Source organism: Daphnia pulex, chromosome 2 (genome assembly GCF_021134715.1).
Source record: "Daphnia pulex isolate KAP4 chromosome 2, ASM2113471v1".
In the NCBI taxonomy this organism is placed as follows: Eukaryota; Metazoa; Arthropoda; class Branchiopoda; order Diplostraca; family Daphniidae; genus Daphnia; species Daphnia pulex.
Genome location: NC_060018.1, coordinates 8,459,287 through 8,482,384, shown reverse-complemented (window position 1 = coordinate 8,482,384; position 23,098 = coordinate 8,459,287). Strand labels below are relative to the sequence as shown.

The 23,098-nt window shown below is 38.4% G+C and overlaps 1 protein-coding gene across 1 annotated transcript; it reads left to right on the top strand.

Annotated features, from left to right (window-relative positions):
- The first annotated feature begins 11,146 nt into the window (after positions 1 to 11,146).
- On the top strand, positions 11,147 to 12,049 carry LOC124207340. Its single transcript, XM_046604749.1, has 2 exons — positions 11,147 to 11,417; positions 11,480 to 12,049. The coding sequence occupies exons 1-2, from the start codon at positions 11,255 to 11,257 to the stop codon at positions 11,803 to 11,805; spliced, it is 489 nt and encodes a 162-aa protein (XP_046460705.1). The 5' UTR covers positions 11,147 to 11,254; the 3' UTR covers positions 11,806 to 12,049.
- Positions 12,050 to 23,098: the final 11,049 nt, after the last annotated feature.

Genomic DNA, 23,098 nt, shown 5'->3' with positions numbered 1-23,098 from the left:
AATGCATGGAGTTTGGTTCACGAGACCCTGAAAGACCGAACTGTTTACCAATTTAATCGGGCAATCAAAGTGGCTCCCGGATGGACTGTGGGACGCTTACATCGGAACCTCATTGAAATATTATGCCTAATCTTGCAGCTGAGTTGATTATCCAGAGATATCCTCGAAGACCAAAAGGAAAATAGGAACTGGAAAAAAATTATATTTTCTTTTTTTAGGTTAGTCTTTACATCATCATCTCCATATTCTTTTGCTTCACTGAAAAGATTTTAAATTATTTTCATATTTTCTTTTATCCTTATTAAGATAACAGGAAACTTCGCCATTTTTTACATTAAAAAATACGGCAGACAAAAACGAACTACATCATCTGCTAAACACGTTTTTTCTTGTCACATTTCGACAGTAATTTAAATATGGTGATGTTTTTATAAAGGTTTGAAATTCGTAAAGCGCAAATAATTTAAAGTTTTTGGATCGTCACTACGAGTTCAGGTGGCTTTTGCAGCGAATGGAAGGGCTGCAAGCTTCCTGGAAAAAGTGGCTTGCCATCGGGAAATGCAGCCGAGGCTCCACGCTCTTGCGGCTGTTTACAACTATAGCTCATTCCATGAATATATATTCAATTGTGTTGTGGAAATTCTGGAAGAAAAAATTAAAATGCGCCAAGGAGAGGAGAAGTTGCGGGAAATGCACAACAACGTAAACCAGTAAGTATTTATGTTTTCCCAATGTTTTATACGCAAACTTACTGATTTATGTTGTGGTGCATTTTCCTCAACTTCTCGCCGTTGTATTTGTTTTCATTTGTTGTTACATTTTTTAATGTTTTTTATTATTCTTTTAGTGCTAAGGCCACCTTATCCCGCTTGTTAGCGGATGATGCGGCCACTAAAAAGCAGTTGGCGCAGGTGAAGGGGTGGTTGGAAAAGATGGAGGGGAAGGAAAAGGAGATGTTGCAATGATTTTTAAATGTTTTGTTTGTTTTTTATGTTTGCACGTTTTTTTCTTACATTTTCAAAATTCAACCAAGTTAAGTAAAGGAAAAATATTTTCTTAGTTTTCACAGGTGGAAGTGGTGCTGCTGCTATTGCAGTTGACGTTGATGGAGTTCCTGGTGCTGGTGATCGGGGAGGAGGGACTTGTCGTCATCTTGGAGGTAGTGGTCGTGGTGTTCCTCACTTTTACTAGCCTAATATCTTTTGCTTCAAAGGTGGTGGTAATCATGGTAGTGGTAGTGGATGCATAGGTGGAAGAGGAGGGGGGACAGCTGGGTCGTGGTTTTCCTTACTGACTTTCTTTATTTTTCAGATGGTCATCGGCGTGGGTGATGGAAGCATTTCTGGAAGAGGAGGTGGGGACGGGAGATAAGGCAGGCAACAACAGCATCGTCTGCTAACCAATTTTGATCTATCTAAAAAATTAGTTGTTTCTTTGAGCAAATTTTTTTTTTCTTTATAAACAAAATCAAGAAAGCCAGAAAGTTTGAGGCAATTTTATTCAACATGTCAGAGTTAGAGTCGCTTTTGCCAAAAGTATGAGGACAGGAACCTTTTTGGAGGAAGTTGCCTGCCATCGTGTTGTGCAGGCCAGGCTACATAAGCTCTTTCCCCCACAGTTCAACTGCAACAATTCCCATGTATTTAGGTTAATTTTCACTGTTGTGCACAATGCTTGGGCATTTGTGGAGGTTAGTATTAGTATTTCAGGTATAAACAAACAAACAATTTTATTAACTGTTTGTTACAGATTGGAGTCATCCCGAGTCTCGGATAGGGGCAAGGAAGAAATGATGAGCTGAAGACCATTGCGACACAAGTGATCCTCAATGATCCCAATAAAATTCACAACAACAAATTCTGTACAACAATATTTATAAATTCTTCTTTTAGATTACAATATTATGAGAAACCAATAACCAGTAAACAAATAGAAATTGCAGTCGTCTGCATTTGATTTGGTTTTGAACCATTTAAAAATAAGACATACAAGACACATTAGTGGAAACAATACGTACAATACAGATAAATTGGATTTATTAGTTCGTGGTTCAAAATTGAATTGCTTACTTTGGAACTATGCTTACTTGAATTGCATTAAATTGAAAAGAATTAATATGAAGAGTTATGTAAAGAAAAAAATTCAGGCCGTTGGTAACAAAAACTAAAACCTCCTTTCACAAGCTGGTGTTATTTTCCATCTGTGACAGCCAGACAACCAGCATAATTCTTATTAGTTGTATCAATAAGCAATGAAGTGTTTGAACTAAATTTTATAAAATCCAATTGGTAAGCTGAATTCCCCCAAAAAAAGAAAAGCCAGAGAGTGATATGCAGAAACATGTATACACTAGACTGAAGGAGTGCCCTCTGCTAAGCTTAACCAGAGGGGGAGGGGGCAGCGTTCCCAAATCATGACATATTCTGGGAAAAGATAAGATCTCTATGGCTCTTTGGGGTCAGTTTTTATGACGTTTTACCTTACATTTTAGCAGCTTCATGAAGCAGAAGCGGAGTTATTTAGTGAATATAGCGAATAGATACGGCAAATACTTTGGCAAATCTAGTAATAATTAATCAAACCCTGATTGTGATCATAAAAAATATGTTTGCGACTTTATATAACGAAACAAATCATATGAAATCAAGATTCCTTGATGGAAAAGAACTGAATTTTTTAATTGACATGCTTTTCGAAGAAAAATTGGGTTTTTTGTGTTTATTAACAGCTTTTTATCACTGGTCATTTCTTGTGTTTTTCGATATTTTTATTGGAGTTTTTTAAGCAATCTGGCCAAAACTTTCGTCATGCCTATGAGAAAAAACTGGAAACCCTGACCGTCTGCCTCCTTGTCCCCGTCTGCCTCCTCTACCTCCCCCAAATATAATATCATGAAGTACACTCGCTTCCATAAATAGGGCCTATGTAGGTCACCGCCCGTGGATTTTACCGCTTCAAATATACCTTTATGGTATGTTTACTTAAGCTTGTGAAAGGAAGAAAATAATCTTAAGGGATGGGAGAGCAAATAAACGTGGATCTGACCGTGTGCTGCCGATGACCATAATTTTTCATTCAATCATTTTGAAATAGATTGAATCGATAAGAAATTTATGCCGGCTTTTTCCCGACGTCAGAAGAATTATCAAGATGATTGTTAGTGGCTAAAAATCAAATTGTTATTATTACAAAATTTTTATAAAAAATTTAAATCATTCATTAAGACGATCACGCAACTGAACTTGCCAACAAAAAATCCTCATTTTCTAAAGTCGATCTTATTCTTCTTCATCATTAGCATAAACATTCATGTTTTTGTCTTCATTATTTCATTTTATCCACAATTCCACTGATTTTCGATGATCTTATGGGCCAAACCTTTTTTTCACATTGCTTTTTATATATTTTATTTTCAAGAAGGAATTGTTATTTTCACATCGTATTTACATTACCCTTTCATAAATTAACTGTGAATTTTTCAAGATGATCTGAAAAATTTTCGAATTTTCCCAGATTTGTTCATTTCCCGAATTTCTGAAATCAGAGACTACAGAAAACTTCATATACGGTTTACAACCTCTATCAGTTGGCGTATGCCAGAAAATTAGTGTCGTTTCTATACACCACTGGCGCTCTGCTACCTCTTTTCTTTAGTGTTTTAGGGTTTTTTGCACCTGGACTTAAAATCTACCACCATCACCACGGCTTTTTCCTACACGTCCATGAATTAAGTTGTTTTTTGTTGTCCGCACATGATGTGAAAATTTAAAACGCCTACGGCTAATATTTTACGAGTTATTTAAAAATTGAACTGAATTTTACGGAAATGGATAGCTTTTATCAAGAGCTAGCGATTTGTGTAAAGTTTGATTAATTCAGAGTTTAAGTTCAGTCGCAAATTAATACTGCAATTCGAAATACGAAAGTAAATTTATAAAAAGTTTGCGGCTATCCCATTACGCTTTTTTTACGCACCAGCGCCAAAGAAAATGAAAAGTTGCGCCATGGCAGTGAAGACAGACGACGAGATAAGGGAAAAAGGGGCATTTGCGGTTGATATTCATTAAAGTGTTATCCTGTCTTTACGCTGAGCAACGAAAATAGAAACTCTTTTCCGTATGCGACAAAGTCGTCCTGGTCTTACTTTCTTTCCATGATATAATACTGCAGATTTCCAATCCGTCACATTGGTGCCGAAAACCAGTTGACGAGCAATTCAGGTAACAACTGCGAAACAGAAGAAAATCTCTCAAGGCGCGTGTCCTACTCTACTTGTCGGCCGTTTTCTTCTGTATGGTATACTTACCACCCAGTTCTCAATCGTAAGTTAACGAAACTTTATATTCAAATCTAAGTAAAATTATTGAACAAATGCATAAGAATGTTGGTTATGAACATCTCGTCTTCGAAATTTAAAAAAAATTCTTGCTCTAATCATTAAATGAAGGGAGAGCGTCGGAAGGGTGGCGGTGGTGTACTAAACTAGAGGTATAACAGTAACAGTAATGCATTCTTTTATTTACAAGTTTATGAGTTAAGCATCAAACGCGAACTTTTGAACCAATCGAACCAATATTTCCGGAATCACTATTTTGACAAGTTACCTATTCGAACAATTCAAACGAACGAACTTATCGACACTACAATTGATCAAAATTTGCTGTCACTTGAACAAAACATAAATTACTAGGATTTACTAATCTTTACGACAAAACTAACGAATCTGTTTCTAATTTACTGTTTTTTTTTACATTTCGAACAAAATATTTCAGTCAATTACGTGCGGCCAACAAACATTCGCGTAAGACTTCGCTTTTAATTTTTTTTTATTTACACGGTATAACGAGGCTCTTCTCTTTATTTCAAGGCTGTTAACAATCTTGCAGTAGTCAGTTCGGCCAGTTGACCCTAATCACTGAACTCATTAAGTCGTATCCTGTTTGTATAATCGACGCACAGGCCCTGTTTGCCACACGGATGACAGCAAAGCGAAAACACACCATCAAGGAAAAACGAGCTTGAACCTATATAGTCAACGCCAAGTTTCGCGCAGAACTTGACGCATTTATGCCAATGCTAACTGATGCCTTCGACGAGCTCGTCAATATACACCAACGTTTCCTGGCCGCTGCTAACCTTGACGTTGAAGAGCAGATATTGCAAGGATTCCAGCAACTGCATAACACTTGCGTCGAAGCAATCAATCGCGTCCGTCAAGTGAGAGTTGGTCGTCAGGGATGGAATTTATCCAACAGCGGCCATGAACCTAATCGTTCTAATCCACACGAAAACCAGGCAGAAACGCACAAAAATACCGTTCAGCCTCACTATTCGTCCAGTTTTAATCAACAACATGAACCGTAAGATAGAACCAACCTTCTTAATGTACCCAATGAAGAATTTAATTCTACTATTTACTTGGCAGCAACAAAATGACAGCTTGATCTCGAGTTCTTGTTTGTTCAGAAAAAAAGAGCAGGAACGAGAAGTCTAAATATTTGTTAAATATTTGGCAACAAAAAAAAAACGAACGTGGACTCTGTCATGATGTTGATCCGTCGGCGAATAACCAATTTTCTGCTTGATACCTAGCTTTTCTGTATTATTTACGCAAACCTCAACATAAAAAAATAAAGTCGCATCATGTATCGGACAACCATTTGCACTGCTGAAAAATCAAACATTTTTTTTACATGACATTAATTATAAATACGGAGTCGACCAGAGTCAAGCTATACATCTTATTGTAAAGCTAAGCATCTACGCGTCTGCCTTCAAGACTACAAGACAACTAACTAAAGCCCTAAACACAGCGGAAGCAACCGTCATTGACAGGGACAAAATTGACCGATCTCTTTTCGGTTGTCACTTTTGATTGTTTTCAACAACAACATCAATAAAATCAACCATCAACAAACTCGGAATACTAGGCTTTCATCACCAGCCAAATGAACCTCATGCTGGACCAAGAAAGCGGCAATGTCGAAACAATAAATTCATTTGGGTGGCATACAAGAACTCACGCCACTCACACCGAAAAATTACATTTCTCTGCAGCTGTGAAACTACGAGATCTTCTCAATTCTTCAACCAACCATCCAGTTTAGCAAGAGAGGGAGTTATGTAACAGAACTGCGTGTGCGTCACTTAGCCTACGGCTACAGTGACGCATCACACACCTGGGCATTTATACTCTCAATTAAGTCTGTTGACACAACTGTCAATTAACTGGCGGGGCAGGGGAGGGGGCTCTATGGGCGTCTTCTTGCTATCTTGTTCTCTATTCATGTCGCAATCTTACTCCTTTCATATAAATGGTGTGATATTCTTCTCTCGTAGCCAGATACTCTTCTTAGTTCAAGTGATCGGTTTTTCCTTAAACGACCCGGCTCGAGTGATAGTGTGTAGACAAACTATCTATAATTCGTATTTGTGCTGTGTTGTGTTGTGCCGTGTGGCCGAATTCAACTGACTACATACGAGTAAAAGGTATTGTCTCTTCTTCGATTATCTTTGCCTTTTTTTAGGTATCTTTCCTATCAACTTGTATTTCACACTATACCAATAAAAGTAACATTGTTGAAAAATCATTATAGTTAAGTTATTCATTCCCGTAAGAGACAAGATGCACGCGCCGTGTAGTCTTTTAAACCTACAATTAAAACATACACAAAGATCGATTAATTTCCTTAAAAAAACTTAATAGACTATCGAAATGAAAATAATGGTCCGCCATTCCCTTTTCTTCTTATCAGCAATTGGAACATTGGAGTAAATCATGCTGCCCACCTAAACTGTAATACTTGGATCACTAAGATTAATTTCTACAATGGAAGAAGAAGCCGATAAGACTGAAGCCAAAGACGTCATAGCTAAGTAGAGAAATAACCATGGATCAAGCGAAAACGGCTTTTAATTTGTATAATTTCTCACATTTTGGCGAAAATTCGACAACGCCACGACCGACAAAGTTGCCAGAAGAAAGGCTGTGGAATATTTGGACGCTGATCTAGCGAAATTCTTGGAGGAAAAAGACAAGATGGAAGCCAAACGTGAACGGGATAAATAAAAAGACCGATCACATGGCCAAGGAAAACGTTTCAAGGGAAACAAATTACATCAGGTCGAATTTGGTGCTGGACCTACAAATGCCAGGGGCTACCAAGGAAGAAGCGGATTATCCTTGTAAGAGGTGGCCGAGATGGATCCATTCGAGGCGTAGGACAAGCCCGCGACGGAACACAAATGTTATGTCTGTCAATCATTGGAACATTTTGCCATGAATTGCCCAAAAAGAATTAAGTAATGATTTTTTGACTGACACAATACAATTTGCCATAAAGATTTGAAATGTGCAACACTAAATTTATATTACGCACCATAACTTATAAATCAATTCAAAACGTTCAGAGAATCGACTGATGTTGACAAATTAGTTTTAGGACAATTGTCCATGTTCTATTAAGTGATAATAAAAATTCCTTAGTTTTAAGTTTAAAATAGCTGACATTGTTATATAGTAAAACCCCTAATATGAAAAAAAAACAAGAAAAAAAATCAGCAAAACCTAAACGGCTAATTTTTTAATTGCTGCATTCAAGTTTGGCTGTTAGGAAAATCCTAATCTTTTGTCTTCTTTTTTCAGTTATTGGGTACGCGATGTCCGCAAAATTTATAGTGAAACATTGATGATAGTAGGATGCGAGCACTAAGAAAGATTGAATCTCTTCAAGGGAAGTTAAAAATTTTTTCGATATTTCAGTTTCGTCTGGGGTGATTCCATTTACCAAATCACATGACCTAACTGGACCGATTCACACATAAATTTACATTTCAAGAGGCCGAGATTTAAATCAGCCACTTTTAAAGGATAAAAAATACATCCTAAATTTTTCAAATACTCTTCTTTCGATTAACGAAATACTAAAATATCATCGGAGATCAGCTAAACATTTTTTTTCGATAACAGAACGTAACACATAATTCATGAACTATAGTATAGTACCCGGCGTATAAGTCAGCCAGAAAGACAACCTGTTCTATTCATACAGATTGTTATCCACGATGAGGCTGTTTTCTCCTTGGAGCTGTCATCCATCTCTATTTTACAGTAACCTGAAGCAAAGTCTAAGGTTGAAAAATACTTTTGTCCGTGAAGCAATAAGTCTAGGACATCATCAATTCGGGGCAACGGAGAGAAGTATTTTTTTTAAATGCTTTTGAGTTTCTTTAAATCCATACAGAGTCTGATTCCCTCAGTTTTCTTTTTTACTAATAATACAAGTGCCGCCCATGGAGATACGGACGGTATTATTACTTAATATAACTAACAATTCCTGTAAAATTCTATCAAGCCCCTGTTTTTCGTTGTGATGTACCCGATAGGGGTGCAATTGGATGGATCGTTATCCTTCCATATTAATGTGATGCTTCACCAGTCCAATTTTCCCTAAGTCGGGGAAATGAAGGATGCGAACATTGATCGTTTCTAGTTATTAAAAAATTAGTTATATTGATTTTATTTACGTTTGACATCTCTACTGGTAGGATGTTGTCAAAATTGTCTACCATAACACGTGACTAGCAGACTAATGATAGGTTTGCCATAACACGTGACTAGCAGACCAATCAAAAAGGTCAGTCTACAGCAACAGTAGATTCATAAGCAAAATCAAGAAAACTTGCAGCAGCAGTCCCACCAACTACCACTAATTCGCGCACTAGTCGACGAGTCGCACGACTTTTTGCTCTGCGGATACCAAGACTAAAGAAAGTGATGTAACAAAAGATCTAGTAGATACGGAGAAATTGACTGGCTGGCCTACGCTAATGAATCTAAATAGATACAGACGAATTAGTTATTGAACTATAACTTTATATTTATGAATTGGACTACAAATTTACTGTTTCCACCAACACTTGATCCATGAGATAAAACGATTCCAACTTAGCCAGAATCATCGTTAGTTGTTAAAGGCGTGCTTCTTTTTTATGTGTGCCTGCCTTTTTGGTTTGGAATCTGGTAATTCCGCCATTTCTTCCTCCAATCTGTCTACATTGTAAAGACAAATTAATTAATACATGATTACTTGCAATGCATTACGAAGTATAAACTTATTGTTTTTTTTTCAACACCGAATATCCGTGTTGCAATTAAGAAAACTGATTTGTTTCCTCATTAAATGAAACATATGGGAATGGCTCTTTTTCTGAGACTGGCACACAATAAGCCACTATATAAATGATTTTTACGAATTTCTTTCCGCTGCGAGATACTGCGAATAACTGAACAAGTCGGTAAGATCAGTGAAGGACAAAACACCATTAGATAAAAGCCGGGAAATTGTGTCACGGAAAAGGGTGAAGACGTTTACGGGAGTCACCTGGGCTCCGTCATAAATGTTTTTCAAGTGTTGTTTAGGTTCTTTAAAACAAAAACAAGCAATTTAAGACCAATGGCAAATTTTAAAGTAAGCTGTAGCTACACATAATTTACAATTATCTTTTCTAACTGCTGCAACAAGATTTTCTTTTGTGTTTACGATGTATGTAAAAAGATTTGACGGTTGTTCGAATCTGCATTTTTTTTAAGCGAAATATTATCTAATAAATTTTATTTTTCATGAGCTTAAATTGGCTTACCAACATTCTGTTGCTTGAAACAATGCTTTGTAATCGGCATCAGACTGACCAATTTCAGAAGGAAGCAAATCTGACCCAGGTATAATTTCAGTATTAGGCATCGGAGCAACCTCATCAGTTGCATAATTTTCAGGAGTGAAACCGACTTGCGAGTGTGTTTTCTTAGACCAACTTTCCAATTTTTTCTCCTTGCTTGAAGAGATAATGTGAATGATCCCATCTGGGATAGGGGTGCACCATGAAAAAAAGCATATTGCACCTCATTTTCTCCATTTTTGCGTTCAAAGTCTTTCTAATTTGTGTTTACAGTCTGAACTCTATCCCATCTTTTCCCTATATTTTCCATGATTGTGCTGGGGGCCTTTTCTTGTTTACTTTTCCTTCAGCAACAAGTTTCTAAAACAAACAAAAAGGCTAAAAGGTTTAATTTTTCTAAATTATATTATGAAAATTACTAACTCTTAGTTCTTCTGGCATGGTGGCATTATTTTAAAAAAAAGAGAATTTTGCATTTACATTAATTGCATGCGTAATTCTAATAAGCAAACAATTGCGAGCCCAAAGGGCGAATATAATAATCGAATGCGTAGAAAAAAACAAGTCAATTTCTCTGTCTGTCTATAACGCTCCATTGCTCAATTAAATGACTAACAAAATTCACAAAGTATAGATGGAATCTATTCGACAAATGAATTTACAAAAAGCTATGCCGATAAAAATTTGAAGGTATAAAAGTCCAAAAAGGGCAGTGTGGAACGAATAAAATTTTGTCTTCAATATTTGTGGCAATCCAAGGAATTCAAAGCAATACTTTTTCTTTCTACTTCTTGTTTCGGTTCTTCTTCCCACGCTTGTTTTTGATGCCTTTCTTCATTTTTTTCCCAGTCTTACACCCTTTTTTCACTCCTACTTTTGAGTACTTGAGTCTTTTGACAGAACTTTGGATTCGCATAAGGCGAGCTTCAGAAACATGCCACATCCCAAAGGGGACAGGGAGTTCCTGCAGAATTTTTAAATTTTATGAAAGAGCTTACACAAATCTTCTTCATTACTAAATTACCCGTTTGAAAGGCAGAGAATTGTGCAAAATGCAACAGAGCAACTTGTAGGTTTTAGAAGTCCCTTTTCGGTAGGCTGAGAATCTCCAACTAATGATGTTTAGTATTTCCCTACAGGCAGCAACTTGTTGTAGAAAAATGCCGGTGTTCTTGGCTTCATCCAAATATCCTTGTATCAAAAGATCCTCATCGGATACTCCAATCATACTTGAAGCGAGGAATATTTCTGTTGGGGTCAGAATCATCTGAATAACAAAACAGAAAATGCAAAATTTGCAATAAGATGACGGGACAACAAACACGTAATGAAACAATTACTGTAGTCGTTGTAGAACAGTTGTTTGCCAAAAGAGTAAAAATAGAAAAGTTTTGTGTGTCGGAAAAAAGAATACTAGTTCAGTCAACTTCTTAGTACTGGTCAGCTCGGCAGCCGGACGAAAAGAAAAGAAGGAAGAAAGAAAAATCCTTTTGACTTAAACCGGATTTTTATTTATTTTTTTTTCGAATTCCAATAGGTGTGGTTCAGCAACAGGCGTGCCAGGTGGCGCAAACACATGGGGACGTCGCAACATCATCAACATCCCAACTCGGGGGGAGGAGGAAGCTCGTCATCGGGGCCGAGCATCGGCTCCATCGGTCTGCCTTATCAGAGCCAACCGGCCGTCGCCTCCCATATTGGCCAATACAGCGCATCGGAATCGACTGGAACCACGTCAGGTATTTATTCAAAATAAAAGTCTTTATTTTAAAGTACACAAGTTAATTCTATTGAGATGTAGATCGTTGCTGGCCGGATCGCACTGACGGTGGCAATTTCCTGTTTCCGCAATCAGCAAACACCGGAGGCGTAGCTAGTTCGGCATTCAACACGGCGGAATCTTTCGGACAATTATTCGCGACCGCGGTGGCGGCTACACCAAGTGGCGGATTAAGCAACTACACTCCGACTTCTTCTTCCGCATCATCCGCTTGTGTGGAATACCCATCGCATCCGCACCATCACTTACCGGGGGCCCTTGGCGAAACCGGTTGGAATGCTGTGAAATCCGGCGGCGGCGGCGGCGGAAGCGCTGGCAATTCCATCGAACCAAAATGCCCAGCTTGACAACTCCTCCGGCTTCTTTCAACGGATTCGACAACTACAACGGTCTGGCCACTGAAAAAAAAACAAGTCAATTTCTCTGTCTGTCTATAACGCTCCATTGCTCGGGCGTTTCATGACAGACTTTTAATTTTTTGTTCTTAAACATTAGACAAAAATAATTCGATGAGACAAAAACAAAAAAAAATTACAATCCTTTAAATAGTTCTCCCGTAATTAATGAAAAACTGAAAAAATACATGGTCATTTGGCGCCCTCTCATGGGGGTGCAATTAAATTCCTTTACCTTAGGCTACTTTGGTGTTGTGACTGGTGAAAGGTAGCCTTCAAAATTTATCTTTTTACAGTGGTGATGATTCCAATCAAATAATTATCCAATTGCTCGAGGTCGCTAACTAGTGACCGAAGGGCAATTGTGCTTGCAGTTCAAGTGGCGAGACCTGGATCCATATATGTGTTGACCTTGTGTATTACAGCTGATTTATTCAAAGCAGAAACACATAAAAAACACATCAGGCCTTCAGGAACTACGCCCCTTCAGACCAATGAGGTTTTCAAATAAACAGATAACAATAACAAAAAATTGCTTAATCTCCTGCTGGAATTCTGCCAACGAAAAGTGGAAAACTTTTGGAACATCATTACTTCGATTGACTTTCGCTGGCTCCATTGCTGACTTTCCTGTAACTGTCATGTATAAAAGCAAAGAAATTGGAAATCGGGTTGGTGGGTGGGAATTAACCATATGGATCCAGTTTCAATTCAATCGATATCCAATCACAATTGCCGTTCTGTCGCTATTAAGTGACCTCGACCAATTAGATAATTGCCTACAAGTGGCACGACCTGGATCCATATAGGTTACTTTAAAGCATACTGAAATTATGGTCTAACGACCCATGTCCAATACACTTGCTATCGATGCACCCGCAGTCAAGCGACGATAAAACGGGTAAATATGGATTCCAACTTCCAGCAACTTGCAGACAAGATAGCTTCCGTTAGCACAACCTGATTTGCCGCGTTTGAAGCAGAAGCCCCACAGGTAGAGTGGGCCGAGTAAATGGTCGTGTCTACCCCTGCTCCCTACAAGATTGACTTGATCCAACGTGCTACTGTTAAACCGCTCACCGAAATTCGAGGCGGACTGAGACCCAGCAGTAGTAATCTAGCTTTTGCCTCTACACGAAACGGTTCCGAGAAGGATGAATACTGTTTCAATGTCTCTTTCAGGCATGCTAAGGAAATGGAAAGCAATTTATTCAGGATGATCACTTGGAGAGGGGATGCCCGTTGAGACTTTCTAGGCACTGACGGAAACTTGGCTTGTTCTTCGTCAATCAAAATAGAATCCTTGGCGATGCTGGCCAGTTCCAAGACCCTGCATAGCGATGAGAGCGCCGACAAAACTGCCAACTTAGTCGATAAAGCGGGAAAAGAAAGTCCATCGTTAGGGCAAAAGAAGATAATATAATTTCTTACTAAGTTTACATCCCAAAAGCGTTTTTATTCTGGGGCCGGCGGCTATTTGTTGTAGGCCACTTTCATTAATTTAACCAAGAGAGGGTGTTAGTAAAGTAGAGGAAAGCATAGAGCGGGAGACGTTAACTGTCATATAGGCCTTTCCCTCGTCCACCAGCCATGACAAAAATTCCAGTACCTTGTCTCAAAGTGGAGACATGGGATCCACTCCTTGTCGTGCACACCACCTTGGTCAGACATTTCTGAATCGGACAAAAAGGCTGGAATGCGTATACTCCTATATTTTTCCAGCCGATTCTGAAAGCGTCCACTGCTAATGCGCCCGGATGACAGCCCCTCACGAGAATAGAGAATTTGAATTTAAAATAGATGATATACAATTAATGGGGCAATAGTAATTAAAATAAACCTCAAAATGATCATTAAGAAAAGCAAACAGCCAAACACAAAGTAAAATCAAACTCACCCAATGACCACAAACCACAATGAAATGTTCTACGGCCGTAGAACACCTCGTCGGCCAATACTTAGAGAAGAATCAGGAAAGCTAAGGAAGCACCTCATTTTGAGTTCAAAGTTTGCAGCGTAAAGCTGTACGTTTTTGTCCAATATTGCCAGTGGATTTCGATATAGTTTTGACATTGAACTTGAACAAGACTGGGAATCAAATGTTACTGCAACTGTTCCCACGGAACCAATTGAAGTTACTAATGACAAGGTAATGTGACTATCTTTTCATTACTTTCGTCAATCTGATACAGACTTTGATGATACTGAGATGACTGCGATATTTGGATCACATTTTAACATTTAGAACGCTCAGTGAGGGGATATATTGTATGGTTATTTACCCATCTGTAGTGTTCAAACGAAAAAAAACTAAAACGCAGATATAGCAAGTCCTATTCGATTAGTTTAGTAATCAACACAATTGAAGATATTCTAGATAGCCTATTTTTGTTTTCGCGAGAGTTGAAAGGGTATGCAGCAATTATCCTGGATTCGTTAGCGAATTTCGCGTCAGCAACCAGCATTCTAAAAAAAACTATCACGGTGTCTTGAAAACTATCGCCATGTTGTTCACTGAATCAAACAGCTCGTTTTCAGACACATTGTCTTGAAAACTATCATCATGTTGTTCACAAGTTGTACCACAAGTTAACTAAACCGCTATTTAGATGTCTTTGATCGAAAGACCAAGTTCAAATTAGAAATGCACTGATCGACTGTGATACACCACCATTGGTTCTCTAGTTTTCATTCTTCCCTGCTCGATCTTCTCTCTTACTCGTAGATTCTAAAATCACTCAATTCACTCTAAAGTCCCTTTGCTTCTTCTGCATCTTGTACGTTGCTAGATTTTTAAACCTCGAATTTTCCTGCTTTTTTCTTTCACAATTTTCCTCTTTCCACACCCGTGCGCGCAAAAAGAACAAAAACAACGGACGCACAAATAAAATGCCATTTATCCCGCGGGATCGGCTTGAATAAATGGGCTTGAATGAAACGCCGTTCATTCGCGATTGAAGGGCAAAAATCTAGGGGATGTGCCGGAAAGAAAGAGTGACAAACTTTTTACGAAAAAAAACGTGAATCTCGCTAGCAAAATCTGACGTGTCGACTTGATCCCTAACATCGTGATCAATGGCAATTTAACTTTCATTTTTCTTTTCGCGTGACGTCAACAAACATGACATCTCTTATTTCAGTTCCAAACGTTAATTTATCGCTACTCCCCCCCCCTCCGTAGAGCCTTGACGCGTGGTAACGAGATTCCCGGCGCAAGAAATCCCGTTCCTTTCAATTTGATTGGTATGCAAAAACAAACAAGGCAAAAGTGTCGTCGAATTCACCCGTATTATTAAAATTAGAAACTCTTGTTCAAAGTAAAAAAAGAGCGCTTGACAGGCTGTGTGGCAGACAATAGGGAAAGAAGTAATTCGATTCCTTGATCATAATCCCCTCTTCAATCGGATTCTGTTCCATTCCTCTATTGAACTCGATGATTGTGGCTGCTCTGATGACAAGCTGCTTCGATTGACGCACAGTTAGACATCACAGAAGATCCAATAAAAACTGGAAAAAAAGCCAACACTCTCGCCCACTCGCTCGTGTGTTGCATCTGTTACTCTAACACGCCTTTTTCTCCCTCCACTTGAAATGAAATCAAACAAATTTGATCTTGTAGAATCTCCTCTCTCTCGTCAACAACCGTTCATATTTCCCAGGTTTTCCTCTCGCCGTTCGTGTGCAGTCGTTACGTCTACAATATCAGAGCGAACAGGATGTGAACAGGAGTGAACAGCATGTTCAAGAGTGAACAGGATGTTCCAAAGAATGGAAAAGCGTTTGATTCCAAACGGCAACCAAATTTTCATAATCAAATCTCTACACGCCAAAAACCCGTAAAAAAACAAATCGATATTCCCTTAGTCACAAGGGGTTAATTCTTTCGATTAATCGGCAACAGACGGAAACAGCTGTCACTATTAAGTCTTGTGAATCATTTTACTGCTTGTTTTCTTTTCAACTACGGATATTACCTTTACCTGGAGCTATGCACCTGAAACGGTGTCTTTGGAGCAATGTTCTGGCCTTCCTTCTTGCTTTTGCCTTCCCTCTCTAAACACGATTTATTCTAAAAAGAGCGGATTAAAACGTAATAAAACAATACGGACTGAACTGAACTAACTTGCAACCGAACATTGTAAAGCAGAAAATACATTTAAATGTAGAATTGATTGTTAATTATTACTTTAGAAAAGACAGCGATATTTGACCACGCCCATCGAATGGAAGTAACTGTTTCTGAATTGCTATTTTAGAAACATGCTCCGTAAAATCGGATTTTTTTTCTCAAATAATTTCTATTATTTGTTTGTTTATTTCGTTTATTTCGTTTCTGTTATCTCAACAAGGACCACATTGCATTCTCAACACGGCACACATTTTCCCATGGCCGTCATGTGCACTAGTCTTTGCAGAGAAAGAAAGTAGTGATGCGTCTACCGCAAAGGAATAATTCGAACAGAAAAGTGTCAACAAAAGGCATTTGAAAGACTAACCAAATTCATTTCTTTTTTAAAAAGCCAACGTAGTACCGTACATAAAATGTGTTTTTTTAACATGTGTGGTCCAGAATACGATAGATTTTACCTTTCCAGTAGGCGAGGAAAAGTCTTGAAGACAATCCGTGGAAGCTAAATAAAAAAGGGAAAAATAAAAGAAGGTTCGCCCTGTTTTGTTTTTTTCCTCTCTATTCAAAAGAAACCTTTTTCGATTTATAATTAAATAAAAATATGTTCTAAATGGATAAGTTTTTTTTAAATTACCGAATTTTCTTAATAAAAATTAAGTAATCTTTTCAAATTTTTCCTTAACAGGTGACAAACCTTTTTGAACAATATAACAAAACGAGAAGTGAAATAGATCTAATTTTGAAACAAATTAATTCTATTGTAGCTTTTACACCTCTTGGGTGTGCAGAATTGTTAAGTGAAACATATGGATTCTATTTCTATAATTTACAAGTCATGTCAAATGGTTTTCGCACAGAATACGAGGTATTTGTTGATCTATAAATTTATTTAAAATACAGTAACTGTTATTTTTTTAATTAAGAATATTGATCGAAATGCACACATTTGTTTTGAAAAATTTGCAATTGCAAGCGTGGTAGATGCCTTTTATAAGAAAAACGCGAAATTTCTGAAATTGGAAAAAAAATTAAAATTGCTGAAAGTATCTAGGTAACAGCTTAATTCAAATAAAAACAAATTATAATCAATAATAAAAAATTTTCATAATAGATGTCATCACAAAAATAAATCCAAATGAATTTCATGGTGGCCAAGTAGTGCATCACAGAATCTATGGAGTTCTCTACATAGCGAGAAATCTTTCTGTCAATTCTCTGACAAGTATTACAATACTTCTTCTTCATTGAACAAGCCCATCAAAAGCCTACACCCAATGGAATTTGAACGTGCTATTTCAAAATACTATTCCATTGCGACAACACTGGCTACTCCAAACGTCCAAGCAGCTTTGCGCTTAATGAAAACTAGCGTTTTGGGTTAGACCAATTCGAGGTCTTATTGGATCCAGTATTGTTGGTATGACTTCCAATTTTTTTTTTTATTAAACAGCTAACGATTTTTTCCTAGCAAACCCTAAATCTGCACGTTCGCAGAATGGAAAGTAATCGCCACATAGCTCATCGGCCAGACAGTTGTCGCCTGGCCAATCGCAATTGGATAAATCGCAACTCGTCGGCGCGCAACGACATAGGACAAATTTCATCGTCGACATCGGCTGTGGCGGATGAGATTTCTACGTTTAACAACAACGCCGTCACGGCTGGATTGACTGCCTCTTCGGCCATATCACCAATTGTTTATTTGAATCTGGCCAGCACATTCTCCTTGATGAGTGCGAGTCCTACACTTCTACCCATGACCAAAACAAACAAAACTTCAAAACAAACGAAGATGACTAATTTTTTCCTCGGCCAGAAGCAGCAACAAGCACCCGCTCCTCAGACTGATGGTTTGTTGAATTCTGTACAATGCGTCACGTCGAAGACTCAAACGAATACCTATGATGCGGAATGCCATCGCAATCGACAAGAACAGCAGCTGCTGGCCAATGAGCGCCAACGTATTACCGGCGAGAATGAGTGCCTTCGACTGAAGCTGGGATTCGTTTCCTCTCCTCTTTCTCATGACATCTGGCCAGCTCACGAATCGATACATCTGCCTGTTTCATAACGAGGCAAATAGGTCCACCTTTAGGCTCCAACGAGCTATTGGGTATTTATGGAGACGGCCGGATTTAGCATCCAGTCGCTTGAGTCCAGTGGGGCCCTTGACAGGCGATCTGCAACTATATTTTGGGCAACGGGAAGGTAAACATTCACCGGCATTAATAGTAATCGATCGCGATTTACACCACGCTATGATCTCTGCGCTAATCCGGCACAGGCCTCCCGACCTCGATCCACCTGACTTGTTCACATAGTGAACCACCGTGATGTTATCCAATATCAGCACTGCAACCCGAGAGGCCTGGCTCGTAAAGGATTTCAATGCTTGTAAGGCTGCAAGCAGCTCCAACTCATTGATATGGCGAGACCGATCCCGGCCAATCCATCGACGAACGACGCGTCGTTTAAGGTCGCGCCCCATCCTGAGAGGGAGGCGTCGGAAAAAATGATGAAATCCAGTTCTTGAGTCGAAAGTGGCCTACCATTGGCAATCTCAACATTGGATATCCATCAATCCAGATCAAAATTAGATTCCCTGTCCAGAGTAATTAGGGGTGAAAGATACCTGTCGGATTGAGTTGACTCTCTCAAGAACTGCCGCTGGATGCACCGATAATGGCCCTGTGCAAATGGAACCGCTTGAATCCCCCATGCCAGATAACAAAAAATTTTCCACACTTTTTTTTTGAGGAACCGCTTTCGCGGCCAGTGCTTTACGACAAATTTCAATAATCTGTTGGGTCTTCCGGAGCAAAAGGGAGAGCGATAAGGATGTCGAATTTACAATAAAGCCCAAAAACTTTCTCTCTTGAGCGGCTACGCATAACGACCCTTCTCAGTTGATTAAAAACACGCGTTGATCAGCAAATCCACCGTAAACCTAAAATCACACTCTGTCCCTTCTTTGGACTGGTTCAAAATGAGAAAATTTTTCTTAAGAATGCCACCAAAGGTTTCAAAATTTTAGTGAAAGTCCAGGGGACGGAAGCGAGCCCAAAACTGAGGGAAGAGAACTGAAAAATGGACCGTTCCCATCAAAATTTCAGGAATTTCGTATGCTCTGGGTGAGTGGGAATGAAGAGGTAGGCATCTTGTAAGTCAATTTTTGTTAAAAAAAAAAGTCAAATGCGAGGAAGAGGCAATGTCGGTCGGTCCCCCTTTTTTTACACGCCCTCTTCCTCCCATTCTTCCCTCAGTCCAATTGCTCGGTGGATCATTCCCCGGAAAACGTAAACAACACTTCTAAATAATTTTTAATGAATAAACGGAAATTAAATAAAATTAAAAAAATGCATGAAAAAATTCCATATTTTATTAATGCAACAGAGTTTTACCATTATTAACTGAAAGAAAACGACAGACTATAATCTAAGGGACCCTAAAAAACCCATCAAGAACTCCAAAGTGTAGAAAAACGACGTGATCCCAAATATGGCCGTCACGAGGTTGCCATGGCTGGGAAGGAGAGAAGAGGTAATAATGTATGGGCCCCCTTTTTTCATACTTTCCTCTTCTCCTTCTTCTTCCCTAGGGCTGATTCTATGAAGATTCGGTCTCTAAAACCGTTAGCATTAGGGGAAATTTTTTTTCAAAAATACAAGAAATGTGATCTGGAAACACAAATTGCTATACATACTAACCCAGATACGTAGCAATTAACTGACACACAAAAAAAATAACACACTGATTCACAAAATCCACTTTGTATTGGGAAAACACACTTTCGGCCGATACAGACAACCAAAACAACCATAAAAAATGGCGGACATCGAAACAATTGACACGCGAAACCTAACCAAAAACGTTACTTTGAACCTAATTTTGTAACACTTCCATTAGCCGGATAAAAATCTAATATTTATTTTTCGGTAACTGAAACCTACGGTTTCATGTATAACTCTTTATTCTGCGAGCCTGCGGCTCTATATCGATTTACCTTTTTTTGTTGTCATTTTTCCTGGTTTCAATAAATACATATAGACGGCGCTAGCGTCGAAAACTTTCAATTCATTTTCAAAGCACTTCTACTTGCCGTATATTTTTGAAAACCCAATATTCGTGATCCTTCAGTCAAAGATCTATACGATTGGCTACTTTTTTGGTAATTTTTCTTTGATTCAATAAATACATATAGACGGCGCTAGCGTCGAGAACTTTTAAATCGATTTTAAAAGCACTACTACTGATCAAATATTTTCAAAAATTCAATATTCATGATCCTTGAATCCAGATCCATACGGTTGGCTACTTTTTGGTCATTTTTCCTGGTTTCAATAAATACATAGACGGCGATAGCGTCGAAAACTTTTAATTCATTTTCAAAGCATTTCTACTTGTGAAATATTTTTGAAAAACCCATAATGAAGATCCTTGAGTCAAAATCTATACGATTGGATACTTTTTTGGTCATTTTCCCGTGATCAAAAAATACAAATAGACGGCGCTATTAGCGTCGAAAACTTTGAAATTCGTTTTATAGCACTTCTACTTATCAAATATTTTCGACAAACCAATATTCGTGATCCTTGAGTCAAGATCTGTACGGTCGGCTACGTTTAGGTCATTTTTCCTGGTTTCAATAAATACATATAGACGGCGCTAGCGTCAAAAACTTTTAATTCATTTTCCAAGCACTTCTACTTGTCAAATATTTTTGAAAAACTAATATTCCTGATCCTTGAGTCAAGATCTATACGATTTACCCTTTTTTGGTCATTTGTTCTGGTTTCAGTAAATACAAATGGACGGCGCTGGCGTCGAGATCTTTTAATTAATTTTCAAAGCACTTCTACTTGACAAAAAAAATTTTAAAAACCAATATTCGTGATCCTTGAATCAAGATCTATATAACTGGCTATTTTTTTGCCGTTTTCCTTGGGCTTAATACATAGACGGCACATAGCGTACAGTATCCTGCAAAAAAATCCAAACACCGATTGTTTTTCCAAACAGCCACCTATCAATATTGCGGGTAACTATGTTTGGCTTTTAACAAGAACAAAACATTTGAAAATTCATTGCAACATCTCCTTTTCCTTTCCCTCCATCTTGGAGGGAACGTGTTTACGATGTATGTAAAAGGATTTGACGGTTGTTCGAATCTGCATTTTTTTAGCCAAATATTATTTAATAAGTGTTATTTTTCATGAGCTTGAATTGGCTTACCAACATTATGTTTATTTAAACAAAGCTTTGTAATCGGCATCAGGCTGACCAATTTCAGGAGGAAGAAAACCTGACCAAGGTATAATTTCAGTATTAGGCATCGGAACAACCTCGATCATCTGTTGCATCAGTTTTAGGAGTGAACCGACTTGCTTAAGAGTGTGTTTTCTTTGACCAACTTTCAAATTTTTTATCCTTTCTTTAAGAGATAATGTGAATTATTCCCTCTGGGATGGGGGTACACCATGAAAAAAAATATTGCACCTTATTTTCTCCATAAAGTTTTTCTAATTTGTATATACAGTCGAAACTCTATCTCATCTTTTCCCTATATTGTCCATGATTCTGCTGGGGACCTTTCCTTGTTTACTTTTCCTTCAGCAACAAGTTTCTAAAACAAACAAATATTCTAAAAGGTTTAATTTTTCTAAATTATATTATGAATATAACTAGATTTACTCTTAGTTCTTCTGGCATGGTGGCATTATTTAAAAAAGAGAATTTTGCATTCACATTAATTACATGCGTAATTCTAATAAGCAAATAATTGCGAGCCCAAAGGGCGAATCTAATAATCGAATGCGTAGAAAAAAAAATGTCAATTTCTCTGTCTGTCTATAACGCTCCATTGGTCGGGCGTTTCATGACAGATTTCGGATTTTTTTGGTCTTAAACATTAGACAAAAGGTACGGGGACGTTCTTTCCCAGATCATCGGTCCCATACGTTCTGTCCCGCCTTTCTGTCCCGGGGACAGAACGACTCGCGCCGGGACAGAAAGGTTTGAAATGGGACAGAGTTGTAAAAAAAAATGCATACTCTTTTACTCCTGCATTGAAATAGATTGAATACATTTTCACATTTAACCTGATACAATTCTAAAGAGGGATGCCCTCATTCAATCGAAATGTTGTTACTTCTTGCATGATTTACGCGCAATTGATCAACAGTTGATGAATGTTCAACTCGTGGTTTTCAAACTCTTCCTAAACTTCTGTCAACCGCTCATTAACAGCCAAGGCGTTTGGACTGTGGTCCTGAGTCAATTTGCCCTGGCTGACTAATGCTGATTGAAGATCGATGAGGTCCGCTTCTTTCCAACTATTGATTAAATTATACAACAGCATTTCTGTTTCTCGTGCCAAAAGGGCCTATAAGAGAAGAATAATAGAGAAACAATCAAGACTGATAGAGATTGCCGTATAGTACCTGAAAACCGTTGTGCCAGCCTTCAGTAGCATTATTTGTACGAACGACTAACAAAAAGACTGACCAATTCTCCGGCGGATGAACCTTTCAGGAAATCCATTGGCGATCCATATAAGCACACACACAAGTAGTGGTCCTGTTGCTTGGCTCATTATTGACTCAAAACTGCGTTTAATTAATTGACGAGGAAGAAGGGGGAGAGCAAGGAGAAGGCAGCACATTCTACGGTCTTCAGATGAAGTTGTGGACTTTGCCAGCCCTTCTTGTTCCATTCTCTTGTGGACCGCTTGAAACCAATGAAAATAGCAGCCTACCAAGTCAACTCCACTATAGATAGATTTAAGGGCCTTCCACGTTGCTTTTTCGAAATCAAGCATCATCTGAATGACTTTGAGTGGAACCAATTTTTCTCGCTCAAATAGTTTGTTAATTGGCAGTGTATGCATCAACAGTGCAATGGCTCATTAGAGCGAACACCACGGGCACTTGTTTACTGCAATTACCTTTTTTGAGGCACACGTGAATCGTAAAGAGAACCTGGAATGGCTTGCGAACAATAGTATAAGTACCGTCGGTGGCCCAAAACTCTGCTGCATGTAACAGACTTAGCAAAGAAAGTGTCGTGAGAAGTCATGTGCGGGCTTTAGTTGGCTGGCTGACCCAAATGTCGTCCTGG